General features: G+C 37.8%; 4 protein-coding genes across 4 annotated transcripts; all 4 read right to left on the bottom strand.

The window, feature by feature from the left end:
- Window positions 1-7,476: 7,476 nt before the first annotated feature.
- Window positions 7,477-9,521, bottom strand: GCK72_006153 (uncharacterized protein; the record flags this gene model as incomplete). Its single annotated transcript, XM_053725501.1, has 6 exons — window positions 7,477-7,560; window positions 7,606-7,721; window positions 7,767-8,445; window positions 8,595-8,681; window positions 8,726-8,989; window positions 9,039-9,521. 6 exons carry the CDS (start codon window positions 9,519-9,521, stop codon window positions 7,477-7,479), a joined length of 1,713 nt encoding a protein of 570 aa, XP_053589695.1.
- A 1,127-nt stretch (window positions 9,522-10,648) lies between these two features.
- Window positions 10,649-12,934, bottom strand: GCK72_006152 (uncharacterized protein; the record flags this gene model as incomplete). The annotated part of the gene is made up of 6 exons (XM_003113672.2): window positions 10,649-10,894; window positions 10,953-11,903; window positions 11,951-12,067; window positions 12,116-12,653; window positions 12,741-12,869; window positions 12,915-12,934. 6 exons carry the CDS (start codon window positions 12,932-12,934, stop codon window positions 10,649-10,651), a joined length of 2,001 nt encoding a protein of 666 aa, XP_003113720.1.
- Window positions 12,935-13,491: 557 nt separating this feature from the next.
- Window positions 13,492-14,292, bottom strand: GCK72_006151 (uncharacterized protein; the record flags this gene model as incomplete). Its single annotated transcript, XM_003113810.2, has 3 exons — window positions 13,492-13,594; window positions 13,940-14,036; window positions 14,082-14,292. The coding sequence occupies 3 exons, from the start codon at window positions 14,290-14,292 to the stop codon at window positions 13,492-13,494; spliced, it is 411 nt and encodes a 136-aa protein (XP_003113858.2).
- Window positions 14,293-14,696: 404 nt separating this feature from the next.
- GCK72_006150 (uncharacterized protein) lies at window positions 14,697-16,255 on the bottom strand (the record flags this gene model as incomplete). The annotated part of the gene is made up of 5 exons (XM_003113835.2): window positions 14,697-14,864; window positions 14,911-15,042; window positions 15,091-15,635; window positions 15,689-15,924; window positions 15,972-16,255. 5 exons carry the CDS (start codon window positions 16,253-16,255, stop codon window positions 14,697-14,699), a joined length of 1,365 nt encoding a protein of 454 aa, XP_003113883.2.
- Between the last annotated feature and the right edge of the window lie 3,115 nt (window positions 16,256-19,370).

Below are 19,370 nucleotides of genomic sequence, written 5' to 3'. Positions count from 1 at the left end.
TCAATCAATCCACGTCAAGAGATGTGACGTCTCGTCGTCTCAAGATGCGAACTCTTTTTTCTCACTTCTGCCGATGCTCCGTTTTGTTTTCATGTCTGATAGAAAGAAGATAAGATCCATTGGAAAGAACGAAAGTGTAATATTGTAGAATCGAAAGATTGAAGAATTGCGGAATGATGAAACATAGTTACAGAAACCATTTGTACTGTAACTAATCCAATTTGGTAATGAAGAAGTACTTCAAACCAATTCTCTATCATCATGCCTTTAAAAACGCAAGGAGAATAAGAAGACGCCAAGAATCAAGTGGTGACTAAGTGATGATGTCATCAATGTCCTTCAGATCCAATGGAGCGCATTTGATCAATTAGCTTTTCAAATTTACCAGTGATAAGAAAAATGAAGAGAAACGGAGACGCAGTGTGGGAAGAAAGTGGGTGAAACGAGGAAAGAAGACAGTTGAAAAAGTCATGTTCGTGTCATTCATGTACACACTCCTCACAGTTAAACAATCTTTTGGTCTCGATGGGAAAAGAGTTCAGTCGGACTGAAACTGCACGAGAAGAGTGGCGAAATCTTCAAGTTTTTTTTCAGAACGGATGATAAGAATTGGGAGTTTTGGAAAGTGACAAATGATTGATGATGCTGGTTTAAAGATATGATGGTTGGAAGACCATCCAGTTCTCATAAAACAGTCTGTGAACTTTCATGAAGTCACAAGAACTCTTAAGAATAATCTACAAGTTCCTGGGCAGAGCGTAATTCTAAAAAGAAGAAGAACGAGGGTTACGGTAGGTCTTCAAAACAAGGGGTGTGCCTATAAAGACCCAAAAACACTAACTCGAGAGCAGCAAGACATTTTCAAAAATGAATCTAGACTCCCCAATCCAAGTTGGTTTCATTGAGTTCAAGAGCTTCTCTGCAGAGCAGGTTCTTCCCCTCTCTGTGCACTAAAAAAGGCAACACTGTGCTCTTGGCGCTGCGACAAAAAGAGACAAAAGTCGGAGGGCCCAGGGGCATGTCCTCTTTGGATGTAGGATGCTGGTAGGTAAAAGAGTGAGTCGTTCGTAGAGAGAAAAGAGTGTCTAAAGTCAAGACCACCCCGAGAAAAGAAGACGACGATTGTGTATGTTTTGCGAAACACTCTCTCCATCTACCTCTCTCTATTTTCTGTCCCCGGGAGCGTGTCAGTGATGAGAAATAGTGAAGGAACCGATAGAGAGACTTAGACTACAGTCACCCACCACCACCCCAACAGTTTCTTCTTCGTCTCGAAACCCGTTTTGTTCATTTCATTTGTTGCTGACTGACTGGGTTGCCCGACTTTTCGAAAAGAGGAACACTTGTTGGCTCTCTCTTGAAAAGAACAGGTGATGCCACTGTTTCATGCAAGGTTAAAATAAAAATGTAGGTTATTGTCGAATTGAAATGATCAAGTACCGAATCGGCAGGTGACCAACAGCCTTGAGAATCAAGGAGCCAAAGAAAAATGAAGAAATTGGACAGATGAGTTCTAATTAGGGCGTGGCACCGAATAGGAATCTGTCTCCGTCAAAGGAGCTATAAACTATTAGGATGAAAATTTCCCAAATTTTCAGTATACAAATTTTGAAAGTTTTGAGAAAACACCGAAGTTTTCTCTTATCTGATCAGGGAGGTCTTCGAGGATTCCGGTTGTTTTTCAATTTCAAAGAGCTCTATGACTATGAGGAAAAACTGTTTTGCAGATGTTCGTTTCAGGGAGGTAATTGTGATACAGTAACCTAATCAACATTCTGAAGATGATTCTCCAACGTATTACAGTTTTTAGGCATCTACACGTAACACATTTGAAATAATTCTAAAATTACGGTAGAACAGTTTCTGAATTTCGAAGCCCGATGAGTTACGCATCTGCCAGAATACTTTTAGTACTTAATTTCCTTCAGACTCATTATTTCAAAATTCAAGTCTGAAGCCAACTTGAAAAGCTGTTCAAGAGAATCTAAAACTCGTCACGAAAGCAGTCTTCAGATGTTTCCAAGTGCTTTTTGTTTTGTTTCTTTGTCGCTTCGAAGTGACATTCGATTGTCAAATGACTCATAAAAAGTTGTGTGGCAGAATAGAAGAACCGAATGTTTCCATCGTTCGCACAATCACAAAAACGTGTGTAAAATCAAAAAAAAATAGGAAAAATATGCAATATTTTCTTCAAAAAGGAGCCGGTAATATTTCAAACCGTAGTTGTTTTCCCTACTTGCCATCCTTTTCTCTTATCAACGATGGACAATGACATAATAATCACTAATTTAACTACTCGTAACTGTAAAATTTTAGGAAAATTCGGAAAAGAAACAGGAAAACGAACAAGTAAAAAGGAGAAATTGAGAAATAGAGATGGTGATGATGAAGCTAGCGGAGATAAGAGTGTTTGTCTCCGGGCAGTCCGTGTGCCTTTCCAAAATCGAAATGATTATTGTGAAAAGGAGAGAAAAAGAGTAGTAAATGGAGCAGGTAACATCAAAATTGTGACAGACGAAAACAAAAAGTTATGCATTTTGGAAAGAAATGAGCATCTGGAAAGTGAAGAAAATGGAGAAATCAAGTTGGGTCATAGGTATTTAAAACCGAAAAAAGAAAAGAAAAATCAAATATTAAACGAGAAACTTCAAGCTTGAAACTTCCATTCTACGCGTTTGAATGGCCACATTTTCACGGAATCTGGGTCAAATTTCTGGATTGATTCTTTTGGATTCTAGTTACTGCTGAAGTTGAGAAGCTTTCGAGATTGAGCTTTGCCGTTAAGCTAGACTTACAACCGTTGTTGAGTTGAAAGACATATACTCACGCTGTCATTTTCAAAGATCTAGCTCGAGTTTCAATTTATTTTAAACAAAAAGCAAACCAAGCACTTGTTTAAATTTATGGTTTACAGCTGAAAACGAGCAAAACAACCGACAAAGACTCGATTTTAAGTTGAGATCCGGTATAGAAAGTGCTAAGAAGTTATTGTGAACTCTCGATTCGTTAGTTGAGTCATGTTAACTCGTCAAAAAGTCAAAGAGGAAATGGAAAGAAAGATGAAATATGAGAGAACAAGTGACACTCGGTGAGCACACATCGGGACAATTTGTAAAGAAAAAAAGAAGAACTGCATAGAATTAGGTGAATCAAGATTTCAAAACGAAGGAAATTGATGCTTTTTTGCCTAGATTTTGCATGAGACTCAATGATGGATAACTGCAACTATATACGCGATGGAAGGATTTGAACTGGGTGCTCCGTCATTAATTATGTCTGGTTTTGTTGGAAGCTTGATCAATTAATTCCGAGACATAAAACTGGAACCAAGAATTAAAAAGACACAATAGACAGATTGAAAAGGTAGCCTTTTTTTCAATTTTCTAATTGAACTCTCGAATATTTCAATAGTTCATCTAATTATACTAATAATTGAAACTTTCAGTAATCTAAATTTTTTCTTTTCTTTCAGTAATCTAAGCTACAGTAATCTAAAAGGGGGATTGAATGGACTGTTGGAAATTTGCAGAAGAGAAATCCGGAAATTACTATAAACGGATCTACCATTCCGAATTCGTTCAAAAAACTAGAAAAACCAAGACTGCGACCGAAAGTGATCGTATCCAAAACCGTAACATCAAAAGTTCATATACTTTTGCTATTCATTTAATATAATTAACCTACAGTCCATTCTATTCTGAATTCATTTTCGTCCCGTTTCCCGAAAATGTACACAATTTCAACAAAAGCCGATGACGATCGGTGTGGAAAAAGAAGCGGAGAGCTATTTAGAACAGGTGCGTTTCACGTTGGCCCCGTTCCATTTCTTCCCCCGTTAATTGAACGTTTTCGATGCCTTCCAATTAACTATTACTATACAAAAGAAACAAAAAAGAGACTTACCAGAAATGGGAAAGACAGTAAATTCGGGAAGATTGATGACATTTTGAAAAGGTGTTGAATCGGGTAGTTTCGTTGAGTTCCAGTCTGAAATATAGTTGAGAAAGTATGGAAGAAAGGTATATTTCCAAGAAGAAAAGAGAAGAAGGTGTGTCCATAAAAATATGTATCGAATGCATAAAAAATCAGAAAATAGTGAGAGGCGGGTGGTCCTTCTTCTCCTCCTTCCAAAGCTTGAAAACACGTTATGCATATTCAAGAGACCGCCCTTCTTTTTTGGAATCGACCACTCAGGCTCCGCCCATTTTCCAGAAAAGAAGAAGGAAACGAGAGGCATGCATTGGAGGTATACGGTAGATGACAGAAGGCGTGATGGGATGAAACTGGAGGGGAATCGGGGGCAGAGAAATTATAGCAAACTTCTTGGAACTCAGACAAGGTTCTTCGCATCCATCTCTAACGAGAACTGAAATTCTAAAAACTAGTAGCTGAAAGGCATCGGAAAGTTGATATATCGAAAAAATCGCGTCGAATTTTTCGTTCTTCTAGAGTCGAACTCTGGAATTGAAGAGTTTGAGTTAGTGTCTAATTCAAACTGTAATCTTCAAAACGCAGTGCAGTTTTCTATGTCTTCACAGTTTTATACCTACGACTTGGAAACTAGAATACTTGCCTACTCTCTACTCCTAGAATCTCTACTCCTAGAATCTTTTCTGAAACCCTGATCATCCAAATCTCCCGAAAGTTGCGCTGTCATCACAATGTTCAAAAACCTCGATTCAGGAATAAATATTCGGAATTGGAAGCGTTCGTGGTGACGATTGTGGCGCGTGCGAGTGTTGCCGTGGATTCCGTTCATGGGCCCTTTTTCCTTTTTCTCTAATGGACTGGCACCGTAGACTCACAGAAATAGTGTGTGTCGCCATGAGACTCCAGATTCTCCACACTTCAGAGCCGCCCATCTTTCGCATTGTCGTTTGACCTACTCTATCATCCAACGGGACAAAAGCTCTCAAAGGAGAACCCCTATAATTTTCAAATGCAGTACATCCAGTTATAACGAATCGAGCCGCCATCTCCACTGCTCTACACCAAATTTCCAAAATTATATGTTTCCGAAGGATACGGTAAGAATCGCGTTTTCTCTTTTGTAGGTTCCCCCCTCCGTTATTATTTTTGTGGTTTCCGTTTCGAAAAGAATGAATATCATTGAAATCAAAGAGAAACACAAATGCGAAACATGATACGAAATTGAAAAGTTCCTGTGACGATTTGTTTTCGAAAATTTTGTGTGTTGGCATGTACTGTATTGCATATAGAAGATTGTGACGGATAGATTGAGACGGTTCTTTGTCAAAACATTCAGAAAAATGGGAGGAAATTGAAGAAACACGTAGACATTCAATTTTTTGTTCCATTTTTCACAAATGGACACTTCTGGATAAATTTGGCAGTACGGACAGAAGAAATTATACAATTTTTAGGACCATTTTGATAGCTCACAAATTATTTGGCCTATAGCTTTTTTTCGTAAAAGCCCGAATTGTAGTACCGGAAACTTATATTAAACATGTCAATTTGGAAACTGATCTTAAAAAACGAAACATCTATACTAAATTCCTAGGGATAAATGAATGAGCTCAACTACATAGTATTAGGAGATTGAGAGAGAATACAATAGAGATAACTCGGAAATAGAATATATGTATATATCTCCCCCCCATCTATCTTTAACAGACCCGAGCACACCTCAGAAAACCTAGGCAACCACAAACCAAGCAAAAAAGAAGACGAAGACGAAGAAAACCTAAAAAATAACACAGGGGATGGTATAGTTTTGGAGCGGCGTCTTATTGTTTCGGCCCGTTTATGATCGGTTTTCGGGGATTTTATCATCGTGGTGCATCTCGAGTTTTCGATTCTTTTAATGATCGCTTTGAACAAGGAATTCAAAAATTTTAATGTGCTGATGAACCATTCGAATGCTTTTTCTTGTCAACGACAAACAGTTGAAATTCGAAAAGAGAAGAAAAGATTGGGAAAAGATAGAGGAATGGAGATAGATAGAGTGAGAGTTTGTGGAAGGGTTTTGGAAGCTTCTTGCTCGAATTTTCAGAGTGAATTTTGAGGAACCGTTTCAGATAATATAGCGGTTGATCACATCTTTGTTCTCTGCATTCATAAATAGTAATTCAAATCAGTAACTCGGAGCAATATTCAGTCAGCTCACAGATGATTCAGACAAGATTCAAGTTGTAAAAAGTTACTAAACGACGTTCGGTTACAGAATGGAAAAGATAATACAGTTGAAGCAATACTGGAACTCAAAAAAGGAACACTTATCACCACTGAATCCGAAATCTATGAACTACAACAAAACTATTTTCAAATTCTCAGAATCTTCACGAGTTCGGGTTTCTAACATTCTGGATTTCTTCTTCACAATCCAACTCACGTCAAGGATATTCCATAGTAAGATTTTCACATCAATATGCAGAAACTCAATCAAAATCCATTAGGAGTTGAGAGTGCGATCGAATGTTAAATGTACTCTTACAATATTTGAATCACCCAGCTATTGAATAACAAAAAAACAAAGTGAACCTGTCAAGAAATACTCGATTTCCAACGAAAAATGGTTGAATAATTGTCGGAAAAAGAGATGGAGAAGTGTTTCATCATTAGCCGGGTGGAACACTCTCTCTATTTCTTTAATTCTCTCATTTTCATCAAATGTCTACAGTAATCAAATCATTGTCGCTTCTTCAACAAATCACTGTTTTGTTTTTTTTTGACGAAGAACTGTCGGAAAACAGTGGAAAACGAAAATGGATAGTATTTAAAAAAAACTATGAAATTCCCGTTTTTCGATACTTTTTACACTTTTGTCTGGTGTTTATTGTAGGAGGTCACCAATGATCATAATGAGAAAAAATGAAAAAATAAAGGAGAGCCAAATATAAAACTGGAAGCAGTCGGAGCAGCAGGAGCAGCAGATCCTATAACAATTTTCAGCTGTCGGCGCTCCCCCACCCTCACTCGAATTTACGTCAATCGGAAAAGAAATTGTGAAGATGAGACGAAACCGGAACAAAGAACCAGTTTCTGTTTCCAGCAGAAGACCCGACTACAATGTTAATTTCCTGATTACTTCCACTTTCCGTTGGGTTTCATCCCCGCTCACACATAGACAGTTCGGTTAAATTCATCAATGTGATCAGTAATTTCAAGAAAAAAAACAACATTTGGAAGAAGGAAATGATAGAAAAGTGAAAGAGGGAACATAGAAGAAGTAGTGGGGATCGACAAAAAAGGAACTCGTCATTGGTGGACATCATGATAGTGATGATAAGCCAAAGGGACGAAGAGATGGGCAATATATAACAAGGGAACACAGAGAGAGAGAGACAATACATCAAAACAGAATGAAGATAGATAGATTTGATAAAGTGAAAAGAAGAAGAGAATGGAGATCTAAAAACGATTTTCAGGTGTTTGTGAGAGCTTCGACAGTGAGAAAGGAAGGGAAACTGTGATAGAACATTATAAGAATCTGAAGAATGTGGCATCTTTGGTTTACAACTCAGAAGAGCAACTTGAATCATCGAATGTTGGTTTAGATTCGCGAGCTGCCCGTTTCTCCTTATATTTTGAAGCGGTCTGAAAAAGATAAAATTGTCAGAAAAATTGAAATGAAAATACTACCTCTTTGATAATCATTGAACGCCTTCCCTTCGGGAAGTTTCGTACTCCTGGAACTCTTCTCAATTCTGTCGGGCTTGCTTTAGTTGCTGATGAAATTCCGCTTTTGTACTTGGCTTCTGAAAAACATGAGTAATTGAGTCGTTCATTAGCATTATGATTACTTTTGACAGCTGGAGCAACCAATGCTGGTGTCTTCAGTTCAACTCCATTTCTGACGCTTTCGTCAGAGGACCGTTTAGTTCGTGCTCCAGAAGAAGTCCCAGCCCCGTCGTCTTGAGAATCATCAGATACATCGCCAACTGTAACAGGAACAAGAGAAGATTTATTCGTTGAAAGTCTCTTATATTTTTGCTCTATCTTTCTGGCAGCTCTAACAGTTGAAGCTGCGGAAGATGTCACGCCGAGACGATTAGAATGACTTCTAGTTGACGATCCTAGAGAAGAATTGTCCTGCTCCGGCTTTAGTTTACGAGATTTTGAAGATTTCGGAATATACACTTCTTCTTCTCCACCACTCTCATCTTCCATAACCTTGCGTGGCTTCTGAACTTTGGCAACTTTCTTTTTCGGTACAACTTCCACAACATTGTCGTCATCATCTTCACTTTCAACGATGGCCATGACTTTTCGGGTGCTCTTTTTCGGAGTTGCAGCTTTTGAGACATCTTCAGTTGCTTTCTTCACTTTCCCTTGTGCTTTTTTAGCCTCTCCAACTGAAGTTTGTATAGTATCTGTGACCAACTTTTTCAATTTTGTCATATCTACTTTGTCGGTGTAGTTCGTCTTCATCGAAACATTGAACATGGTGTTTATGCATCCAACAACCGCCGGTGACTGGCTCTAAAAAATAATTGGATAATAGGTTGCGTGTATACATTCACATTCGGTTTTTAGTTTTCTAACCCATAATTTGACTTGGGAGCCCGTAAAGTTATCGTAGGCACGGCATGAAATGGCGTGTAATGGGGTGGAAGATGTTAGTAACTAACCGTGAGTACATTCTGCAGAGTACCCGGTAACCCAGCAATGAATTTTTGTTTTGAATCGAAAACTTTGTCAGGGGAAGATTCCAGAGCCTGAAATAGATAATGTGTTAGTTAAAAAAATTAACATAACATACAAGCCATGGAAGAGTTCCAGTGATCCACATAATCAAGTTGTACGCAAGAATCTCGACATCACCACGGAACGATGGATTGTTTCCCCGGTGAGCATCAGTTGAAGTGTAGATACAGGTTCCATTATGAGCTCTCTTCTTGTCTGGTTTATCAACATTATTTGTCGTCCGATGAGCCAAACCAAAATCGACAAGAACAGAGGTTGAGTAGACTCCTTCTTTCTCCAAAAGAATATTGGCAGCTTTCACGTCTGCATGAGCGTAATCCTGCAAAACTCAAAATAGTCTCGTAAGAAAGATTCAGAATTCCGCTAACCGAATCATGCAAATATTCCAATGCTCCGAGAACACAATTGGCTACAGTCAATGAGTCTTTGACCGACAAAGTTCCGCCATTTGACTCTCTCGTTGCTTCCAGAGAAGTTGCGTATTTTGGGATTACCATATAACGCATTTTGTCTCCGTTGTAGGTGAAGTATCCGTTTGCGATAATATAGGGAAGTCCAATCCACGGAATCTTTTTGGTTTTCTTATAAGCCTCAATCATTTCCTTTTTCAAAATCCTGTTGAACACAACGACTTCTGTCAAAAGCGGTCCATTCGTCGAAGGTTCGATTTTCATAACCATCTGATGAGATTTTCCTTCCTCAGTGCATGTGTGAATCCTGCCGAAGCCACCGGTGGCGAATTGTTTTCCAACAATATAAGTTTTCTTGCTGATATCATCGATTTTGAATCCAACACGCACTTCTGGTGCCAACTCGTGAAGTTTCTTGGGTGCAGCTTTTTTAGGTGGCATCTTTTCCAGACTGAGTCTGTAAAATGATTTAATTGACAGACGAGTCAAGATAAAATCGAAGATAAAGAGAAGTTCAAAAAATATATTTATGTAGTACAATAGCTGCCCAGGGTTTCTCTCTGGGAACTTATTCAACCTGTTCTCGGTTTTTCGAAATAAAAATCAATTTTGTGACGAAATTTACGAAATTCAATGAAGGAAAACTTCGACCAGTTTAAATGCCCGCGATTTTTTGGACAGTGCAGAAGGGCGAGGTTGCTTGTGTTTTACCAATGTGTTATTTATTTTTATGCACGAGCTCTTTAATAAAAAAAAACATGAGTATATTGAATCTGGAAAGATTCATACTTGATATAAGTTCCGTATAGAAGTTTCAAAACAAACCCAGTAGCTGATCGTAAGCATGTTATTGTATTCTGGAATCAACATAAATAATTTAGGAAAAATCTCATATAGGAGATTCTTGGACCCATATCAATTTTTATTACAGATGAAGATGCTGAATGGAAAAAATTCAATAATGCATATAACTCTGAAATAACAACTGACTATTCTCTTCTATCATCTCAAAGAGATATGGGTTGAGAGAATTGTTGGGGTAGGGCAAAGACGTGATTTTGCGTTTTAAAATTCGAAAAGGTGAAGGCAATAGTACATAGTTCCCAATAACAATGATTGAAGATTCGGTGAAAAAATGGATTCACAGGTAGAACGAAAATAATCTACTACGGGTTAGTAAAAACAGGGAAAATGGAAAAAAACGGCGCATGGCATACTGATAGGAAATTAATACCGAAGTATCTATACCGGAGGATCTAAAATGGTGGATCTCGTATTGACTACAGTGAACAACAAAAAGTAGGAAAACATGGAGCGTCACAAACTGATTCTACCCTGAGAGAGAGTGGAACATAATATGAACTGAAGTTAATAAAAGATAATTAGAAAAAAAATGGAGATGTTAACACAAAACTGGTGATTATGGATAAATTCTCAGAAAGGCGATAAGAGAAAGAGATATAAAGGAAAGAATAACAACTATGAAACGGATAAAAGAGGAAAAGAGCTAGGAAAAATAGTATAATCGAATTGAAAGAATTATAGCTAGAAATTGGAACATTTGTGATTTATTTTTTCGTAGACTTGAGTAAGGTGGAAGGTGAAGATGTGGAAGAAACACTGCGTTCCGGTAGATGTTCAGATGGACCTGTTCTTGGACGAGAATGAGAAGTACGAGAAGAGGCTGAGGAGGAAGGACGTGAAGATGTTGCTTGTCGGGAGGAAGATGGACGAGAAGATCCTTGAAGTGAACGTAAACGTCTTGGGTAATCGAAACTGTCAGCATCTCCAGCAGTAAATGATTTGACCGGGTACTGCAAAAGTTCAGAGTTAATGGTGGATTCAAAATGTTCGCAATTGTTTTTAACTAACCGGATTATGAGTTTTCAAGTAGAACGCCAGAGCTTTGTACAAAAACTGGTATTGCTGCTCTGTTTGAACGAGACCTGATCGATAAGTTCTGACGTATTTCACCATCTTATACACATCCATTGGGCAAAGCATTCCAACTTTTTTGACCTGAGTCAAAAGCGCATCCAGAACGAGAACTGTTCCAGTTCTTCCGATTCCCGCACTACAATGAACAACGATCGGACCTTGTGGAAGTGTAGCAGTCACTGGCTGAGCATTGAAATAGTCATACTCCCGATCCACGTCTTCTAAGAAATTAAGAACAGCGTAAGGATGTAGAGGGCATCCGTGATCTGGCCATGTCAAGTACTGCAGTTGACGTATTTCTCGACTATCTTTTCCTTTCTTGATAACCAAAGTTCGCAAGATATAACTGACACCATCACCATTGAGCTCCGCTTCAGGCACCAACCCTTTGGCAAGTCGATTAGCTTTCTCTTGTTCCAATTCAGCTCGAACCTCATCAGACACAACTCGTTGAACTTTTCTTTCGAGAGTACAATTGACGGAAATATCTCCATGGGCTTCTGGTTTACCAACTTCGGCTGGCCAATACCGTGCACACTTTTCCTTTCGTTCATTCTCCATTGTTGGCATAACGATGACACGAGAATTTTCTTGCCAAACCATTCTCCAGAAGTCAGCAATCGTTGTATCTAGACATCCTTGTGTGGCGATGAATGATTTCTCACAAGCGAACGTTACGTTTTTCGTTCTCTGACTGTTTTCAAATCTGACATAACTCGCATTGATATAGTCACTGCCTTGTATATTTGGTCGATCGTTAAGAATAACTCGAGTGTGATCGAATGGAACAATATTCTTGTAACGATTTTTGTCAGCATTAATTGGTCGTCGTCCTTCTCTTTTGGACAGGTATTGTTCAGCTGGGAGGGCTTCTTGCGAGAGACGCTGCAAATTTTTATTGAAAATTAATGAAATCGTGAATTTTAGCATACGTCAAACTCTTCCGAAATTCCCGTTTTCTCCATCGACTCTCTGGGATTGATTGGCCTTCGGATGATTTCATAACGATCAACAAAGAGATCTGCTTCTATGAATGTGTTGAACAAAGGCTATAAAAATGACTGTTTGGATAATAAAGCTAAACTGAACTCAAGTACCTCTTCCAAATACAAAACTCTGCTTGCCTCTCCTTTCTCGACAATGGGATTCTTTGAGTAGGAGTCAATCAACAACCATGCAGACTGAAACTTTGTTCTATCTCCATCAATATTGAATCTTCCAGTCGTAGGGTCTTGATAGATTGTCAGATGTACCACATGTCCTTCTGTTTTCGCTGATATCACTAAAGCACCCGGAATGTGTTGGCTAGCTCGTAGCAAATATGTTCCGTTCTTTTCGGTCTGAAGCAATTTGTTCGCACTGCTTGCCGGCAGATTTCCGTGCCACCAACGGTAGAGTTGAGTCCGTCGTTGCTCTTCGGCACATGCTTCCAATTGGTAAGGTACATGGACAGGTTTTTTCAGTTCAAGAAACATGCCATCCTTCTCTCGCAGTTTTTCAGGGAATTCCATGTAGAACTCGACTAGTTCTGTGATTGAGCCGAACTCGTTCGTAGTTCGTTGATCATCGAAGATGCTTAGCATGTCATTTTCGTACTTTGTCACCTTGATGTGAAGAATCTTTTCTTCGGACACTCTGGAAACGATTTATAAGTACGTACATAGCAGTTATTACGAAGGTAATAGTTTTTAGAGCAATGCAATTGTTTTTTCATCAACCAACCTGACAGAGATGGAAAAGTTTTGTGGATTTGATTCACTGTATCGAACGAGAAAATCTCCATCGTGGCCGTATTCCTTCAGTAGCTGTTCGGCTTTCTCACCATTAACGCGGTAATAGTAACTGTATTGTCTGAAATATTAATGTCTAATCAGTTTTCTTTGTTATTTTGATTACCGCAGCGCTAGGCGGGGCATTTGCTTGATTGAGTTGTTAACTTCGAAAACACTGGATGACTTTTCGAGATGGGCGAGATGAATCTGAATTTTACTGCTTTAGTGGAGTCGTAAAACATAATTGAGGAACGTAAGTGCAACAAAAAAAGAAAATATGTGATATTCAAAACTAATTTTGGTGATTTATGTGATTTGCGAGTAAAAATAACAGAAAGAAACTGCTAAACAAGCCGCCAGGAGCTTGATGTGATCGCATGTGAATATTCGGATTTACAACGAAACTCCGATATGACGCCCAGCGCCCTGTTTAGCGGCAACGCTGAAAGGAACTTTAGTCGGCGCAAAAGTGCGTGACTTTGACGTGCGTTTTAAGATTTGATCGGAGATTTTGTTCTGTCTTTCTTGTTTTATTTGAATTTCAAGGGCAAGAACATTTAACCAGAACATCTAAGAAAGGAACACACTAAATATCAAATAGGGTAGAATCTACGTTACAAGAAAAAAGTGATACATCAAATATGCAAGAAAACGAGAGAAAAATCGAGAGAGAGGACAAATCACATGATATGAAATCCGGATTAGACGTGTCGCGAGAAATCGATTCGGTCGTCGCCGAGAATCTTTCTGAATTCCCGATTCAAAAGTTCGTCCAGTTTTTCTCCGTCATGAGAATACGTCCACCTGTAAAACGTTCACTAATGTCAAAAATGCCTTTCTGTCTTTCTCCGCCCTGTCTTTGCACTTTGCGTAAGAAGACACTTTACTCATCTCTTTTTTAATCTCATTTCTCGTTTTGTCTGCAAACGGATACATGTAAAAATGAATGCGAAACCTTTCGTCTAATGATCATTAAGACCACTTTCGGTCTAGTGGATTTGTACGTTTGGCCACAACTCAGAAGGCAGAATCGAGTTCAAAAATTCAAGAAAGTGAATGTGACTTGTAAATTTGATATTTCACTTTTAGTATGTCTGAAGCTGAGATTTTATATTTTGATTGATATATTTGATCCCATAAAGAACCAACCTGTCCTCTTCTGCCAGATCATATCTTTTTGGGCCAGACATTGGACTGGACAACCAGATTTGCTTATTTGGTGATTGCTTGTTAATCACATATGTTCCTGGAAAATTTATAACAACTAAATTTTTTGTTCGCATGTTCTCACCAACAGATTTGGAAACATTTACTGTGAGCACTCCCATCGCATGGGACACATCAAATTGATCAGAAACTGGATACGAATCCGCAATTTGATCGAAATAATCGGATAATTTTTCTAGTGTTGAATCAGCGGCTGTTTCATATTCATTTTGACTGACCACTCTGGCTGAGAACGTCCGGCGTACTAATGGATTTCGTAGAATGCTTGAAAGCATCTAAAGTTGTAAAAATGATTTTGGAAAGCTGGAATTTGTGAAATTGATGATATGGGGAATTTCTGAAACCTTTGCTGAAACACGAACAAAACGAAACTATTGAAAGAACTTTATTAATTTATGAGGCTATAAAGCACTTCTACATTTATTACAGGACGAACATTTGGATGATGGTATTTCAGATTTCAAGATACCCGTACTATATGATAGTAAGAACGAAAAGGAGAGAAGAAGAGAAGAGATAAAAAGATAACTGATTGAAAAATGACCCGGAATTCGAAGATTTAGATGATGTGGTGAGGGATGAACGAGTTGATAATGTTGGGAACAAAATCACAGTGAAAATGAGCGATGTGTTGTGAGGGATTTTTGGAAAAAAAGTGAATATTAGGGAGTATCAACTATTAACATTTTGGTGGCAAAATCTGTCCTCCCCATGCCAAGTGGAACACATTATTGCGCCATCGAATGGTTGGTTCCAACAGCGCTTTTATGAATACGAGAGGTGCTGAAAGCTCTCGAAGCAGCCAAATCAACAAGAATCGAAGTGGAGAGAAACCAAGATTGCCATTCTGAAATTAATTATTGTTTGTTCTGTTTGTACTTTTTCATGCTTACCTGCATACTTGTCATCAGTGAGTAATCCATACTAATCCAGTATATCGTGTGAAGTATTAATGTAGGCATCACGTTGAAGCCCATTAAATAATTCAGACTGTACGACATGATTAAACCAGACGGGAAGCAATCCTGTAATATTTAATTGAAAATATTATAATTTCCTTTTTAATACTGTACCTGTAGTGGTTCCACAAGAATTATATGTGGCAACATAGCAATTCTCAACTTGACCCATCTGCATATCCGATCGAGAAAAGATGAAACTGATACTGATGAGGAGTTTTGTAGAGCAGGATGGGTAGAGATCGCTGACTTGTAACCACGATTTGCGAGTTCTCTACCAAAGAAATAGTCTTCAGCAAGATAACCTCCAAAATTTGCGATTCCTCCACATTCATCAAGAGCTTCTTTTTTCATCATTGATGACATTCCTGTTGAGCATACAAAGTCCATACAATTTCCAGCTAAATAGATTCTGCCATGTGATGTTCCAAAATAGAGTTGCTCGAAGGCCGCATCAAAACTATCACGATCCTTGCAGTACGGTACTTGTGTAACTAATGCTATCTTTTCGCGACTCATCATTGTTGTTGCCATGTCAAGAACTCCATCTGGACGCATGAAGATGCCACTGTCACTGACTAAAATTAGTGGGTAACGAGCAGCTCTATACGCAGGCATCATATTGTTAATTTTTGGATTGAGACCAACATTTTCGCCTTCTGCAATAAAAACAAACAGTGTTGACATTGAGAAGAACAAGATAGAAACTTACTGAAGAACAACTTCGCATCGACATCTGGATATTTTTCGATAAGTTTTTGAACTACATCAACAGCTTCATCATCTTTTGAATGGAAACAAAATAAGAGTTCAAATTTGTGATATTGCGTCGTGAAGAAGGATTCAATATTTTCATAGAGACTTTTGTCAGTTCCAACGATCGGTTTGATGATGGAAACTCCGGGAAGTGATGAGTTTGGTGTTACTTTGTGATGTAATCGGTATTTCCTGGAATAAGAAAGATGAGATCGTTCTGGAAATTACTGGAATCTTACGAGTATGAGAGTGCAATGATGTGAATAAGGTAGAGACAAAAAACAAAAACGAAGCCAATAATGGCAAGAGTTGTGGGTAAATCAAGATGAGAGGCCATCCGCCTTGTACCGGCAATGAATGACGGCGGAGGTTGTAGTCGTAACAATTGACGGAACGGTAATTCCAGCAGCAGATATGATGAATAGCTGGATGTAGAGGCTGACGGCTGCGCCTCGGCTACTGCTGCTGCCGCCGCACCAATAATTGACGATGTTGATGACGCCACGGCTGGAATAAAACTCATTTGAAACTTCAGATTCCTGATTAAAAATGACAGGAGTTACTAATGAATGAGCGAAAATTTTTATCTTAAAAATTTGAGAGGGGAAATGGGGTCAATGAGTTTAAAATTTTACACTTCAGACCTTACATGTTCTGAACAGACTAATCGATGCTAATTTGCAATTCGGTAAAGTCATGTACAAACTCATTCTTATTGATCTTTGGAAAAATATTGACAGGAAAAAATCGAATAATCAGTATGAAAAAAATTCTTGCAAATATTGAATGACAGAAACTATTTGTGCTTGATCAATGTATGCATATCAACTTATCGAGTCTTTCACAACCTAGATAGGCAAGTAGAGGTGGAAAACTTCTCACTATTTCCAAGTTTCATTAAAATTAAAAGGACATGGGTAAAGTATAGATTGAATGTTCTATATTTGAAAAAAAGAGAACATCGTGGCTGATAAAGAACATGAAAAAGTGTTCTTCCTTCTCACTCGGTTTATTACATTCCCTTTACCTTTCAAAGTTTGATTTTTCTCTATTTACACACCCGATGATTGCACTGAAAAGGCGCCATTTTAACGACGACAACTTCAAAGTTTGGCTATCACATGAAAAACTGACAAAAGAAGAGAACAAAGAACCTCACATAGAGACTCTCCTATTGATTAATGTCGACAGTAAAATAGAGCTGAAAATGAGAACTACAAGATGTGGAACTGATAATGATAACTATGCGTTGTCGATCATCGGCGAAACTTTGAATGATAAGATTACGGGAAAATGATTCAAAAAATCAGGAGAGATGGCGGGCATCGCTCCATAAAACTGACAACTCATACATTCAAAAAGCCGTCAATAGATATAAGTTCTTAGTGGGGTAGCCCTAATTTCGGAAGAAGAGATGAAATTGCAGATAAGGATTCAATGACAGAGATACCCATCTAACCTTAATTTAAAATAAAAAAAAGAGGTAGCAACTGTACAATTCTGAGAGAGTTAATTGAAGCTGGATAAATTTTATCAACAAAAATGTTCTCTGTTAGTCTGTCTCTCTCTGAATAATACCATGTGTACTGACTCTTCATAACAACGTAATCAAGTTGCTCTGCGGAAAATTTAATAATAAATGAGTGAGAGAAAAGAGCACAAATAGATAGAATATGCTTGTTTCCATGCCGAATGCAAATGCGATGTTGAAAAAAGCCATTTGTTCAATTGTGACTTTGAAAAATCGAAACGTTCATTCTGAAAAAGAAGAAAAAAACGTTTCTCAAAAAAGAAACGCTGGCAAAACTAGTTATTCTGAATGTCTATTGTTTTGACATGAAACGATAATCGGTACAAAACATAAAGAAGGAACAGAAAAATGGATAGCACAATTTATGCAATATCACTGACTACAGCCTGGAATTATAGTTTTTGAAACCTATTTTTAGTGGTGGAAGTTATTGAAAGAGACGGTTTAAAAAATGTGATAGAAAGATGAAAACATGAGAGAATTGAAAAGTGAAAACGGTCAAGACCAGTTATTTTCGGTGGTGAATAACGAGAAAAGCTGGCAGAGACATAGCGAGACGTTTCTCAAGTGAGCTTCTCATAGTGTCCAGTTAATTTATCGGATTTCCCCTTTTTGTTTATTCATTTTCTCTGCGTCTCTCTTTTTCTCTACTTCAGAAACAGCCAAAATCAAAAATTAGATGCCAAAAAATAGAAAAACCTTATTATCTTGGTTTAAAATTCAGAAAAAAAACGTTTTCACTCTCTTTTTCTCTCATTTTGGAGTAGCCGTTGTTTGTTAGTTTCTCTAGATCTCTAAACCTCCATGGTTCCTATCGCAACACAAAGAACTCGGGAACGAGAATAACGAAATTTTTGGGGAAAGATTAAGAAGAGGGGCCGAAAAGGATTTGTATAATTATTTCGTAAAACTCACTTCTAAGTACTGTCGAGTTGGCCGTCGTGCTCAGATCCGTGGCTACTGATCTTGCAGCTTCCATCTGATGTAGAAAGATTTTCTTCGGTGATTAAATTGGATTGTGTCGGTCTGAAAAATGAAAATTTTAATGAAGAAACGGAAATTCTATTAAAAATATGTAAGAAGTTTGTGTTGAATCACTTTTATTTAACTTAATTGTTTTTATTTTCAGTTGATCATTCCTATTCAAATTAATTCAATTACAGTAATCTCGACTCCACCTATTTCACGTGCAGAATAAAGTCGAAACGTGCTATTTAGTATTCCGATAGGAAAAGTAATATGTTAGAGGAGGGAAAGCGTGTGAATCACAAGTTCTCTGCGTCTCTCTCTGATAACAATTTTTTGCTTCATCTTTCTCTTTATTTTCACTCCGTCATATTATAATTTTTAGTTAGAAAACATATAGTTAGCGAAGCGAAACGACGACGAGAACCAACAAAACCACGCCATTTCAGGTGTCATTTGTAGCTTTCTGATAACAAAATGGAGACGAAAAATTGAAGGAGCATTAAAGAATGGGTGGAGAATTAGAATTTTTGAGAAAGTTGAGAAGAGTTGAGAAGAAAAACAGAGAAATCGAAGTGAAAAGAGCAAATATAGTAGATATGTAAACATTTTGAAATGGGAAAGGAGATAGAGAAAGAAAGAGAAAATACGGTCGTGAATCACGCATCAACAGACATTCACCGAATAACAACATAAAGTGCGCAAGAGCTCAGAAGAATAATGTTTGGAGTGGTAGACAACTCTGTTTATATTGCCACCATGCTCTGCAGACATTTGTGATCGAAAAATATACATATGACTTTTCTATGATCTTTTTGTTCTTTCCTATGAACTTTCTCTATTTTGTGATCTTTTTTTGCTCAGTTGATGTTATGTCAAGAGGTTAAACGAAGCTCCCAGTTGAACTTTGAGCAAGTTTGTGACTTGTAATGGCACAAAATTACAATCTTTCAGTAGGAAAAAGAAAATAAATGAAACTGAAACGCAAACATAAAATGTAGTCAAGAAAAAAAGAAGATTGAGGTATTCAATACAGTTGGTGATGCGTGATGCCATGTCTTTTTGTCACTCAAAAGTCAAACTTTTTTTGAACGAATTGGTCAAGAACATTCCCAAATCTGACTGTATATTGAGAACAAAT

Source organism: Caenorhabditis remanei, chromosome II, assembly GCF_010183535.1.
Source record: "Caenorhabditis remanei strain PX506 chromosome II, whole genome shotgun sequence".
Lineage (NCBI taxonomy): Eukaryota > Metazoa > Nematoda > Chromadorea > Rhabditida > Rhabditidae > Caenorhabditis > Caenorhabditis remanei.
The sequence above is the reverse complement of the archived record's forward strand: the minus strand, read 5'-3'. Positions and strand labels throughout refer to the sequence as shown.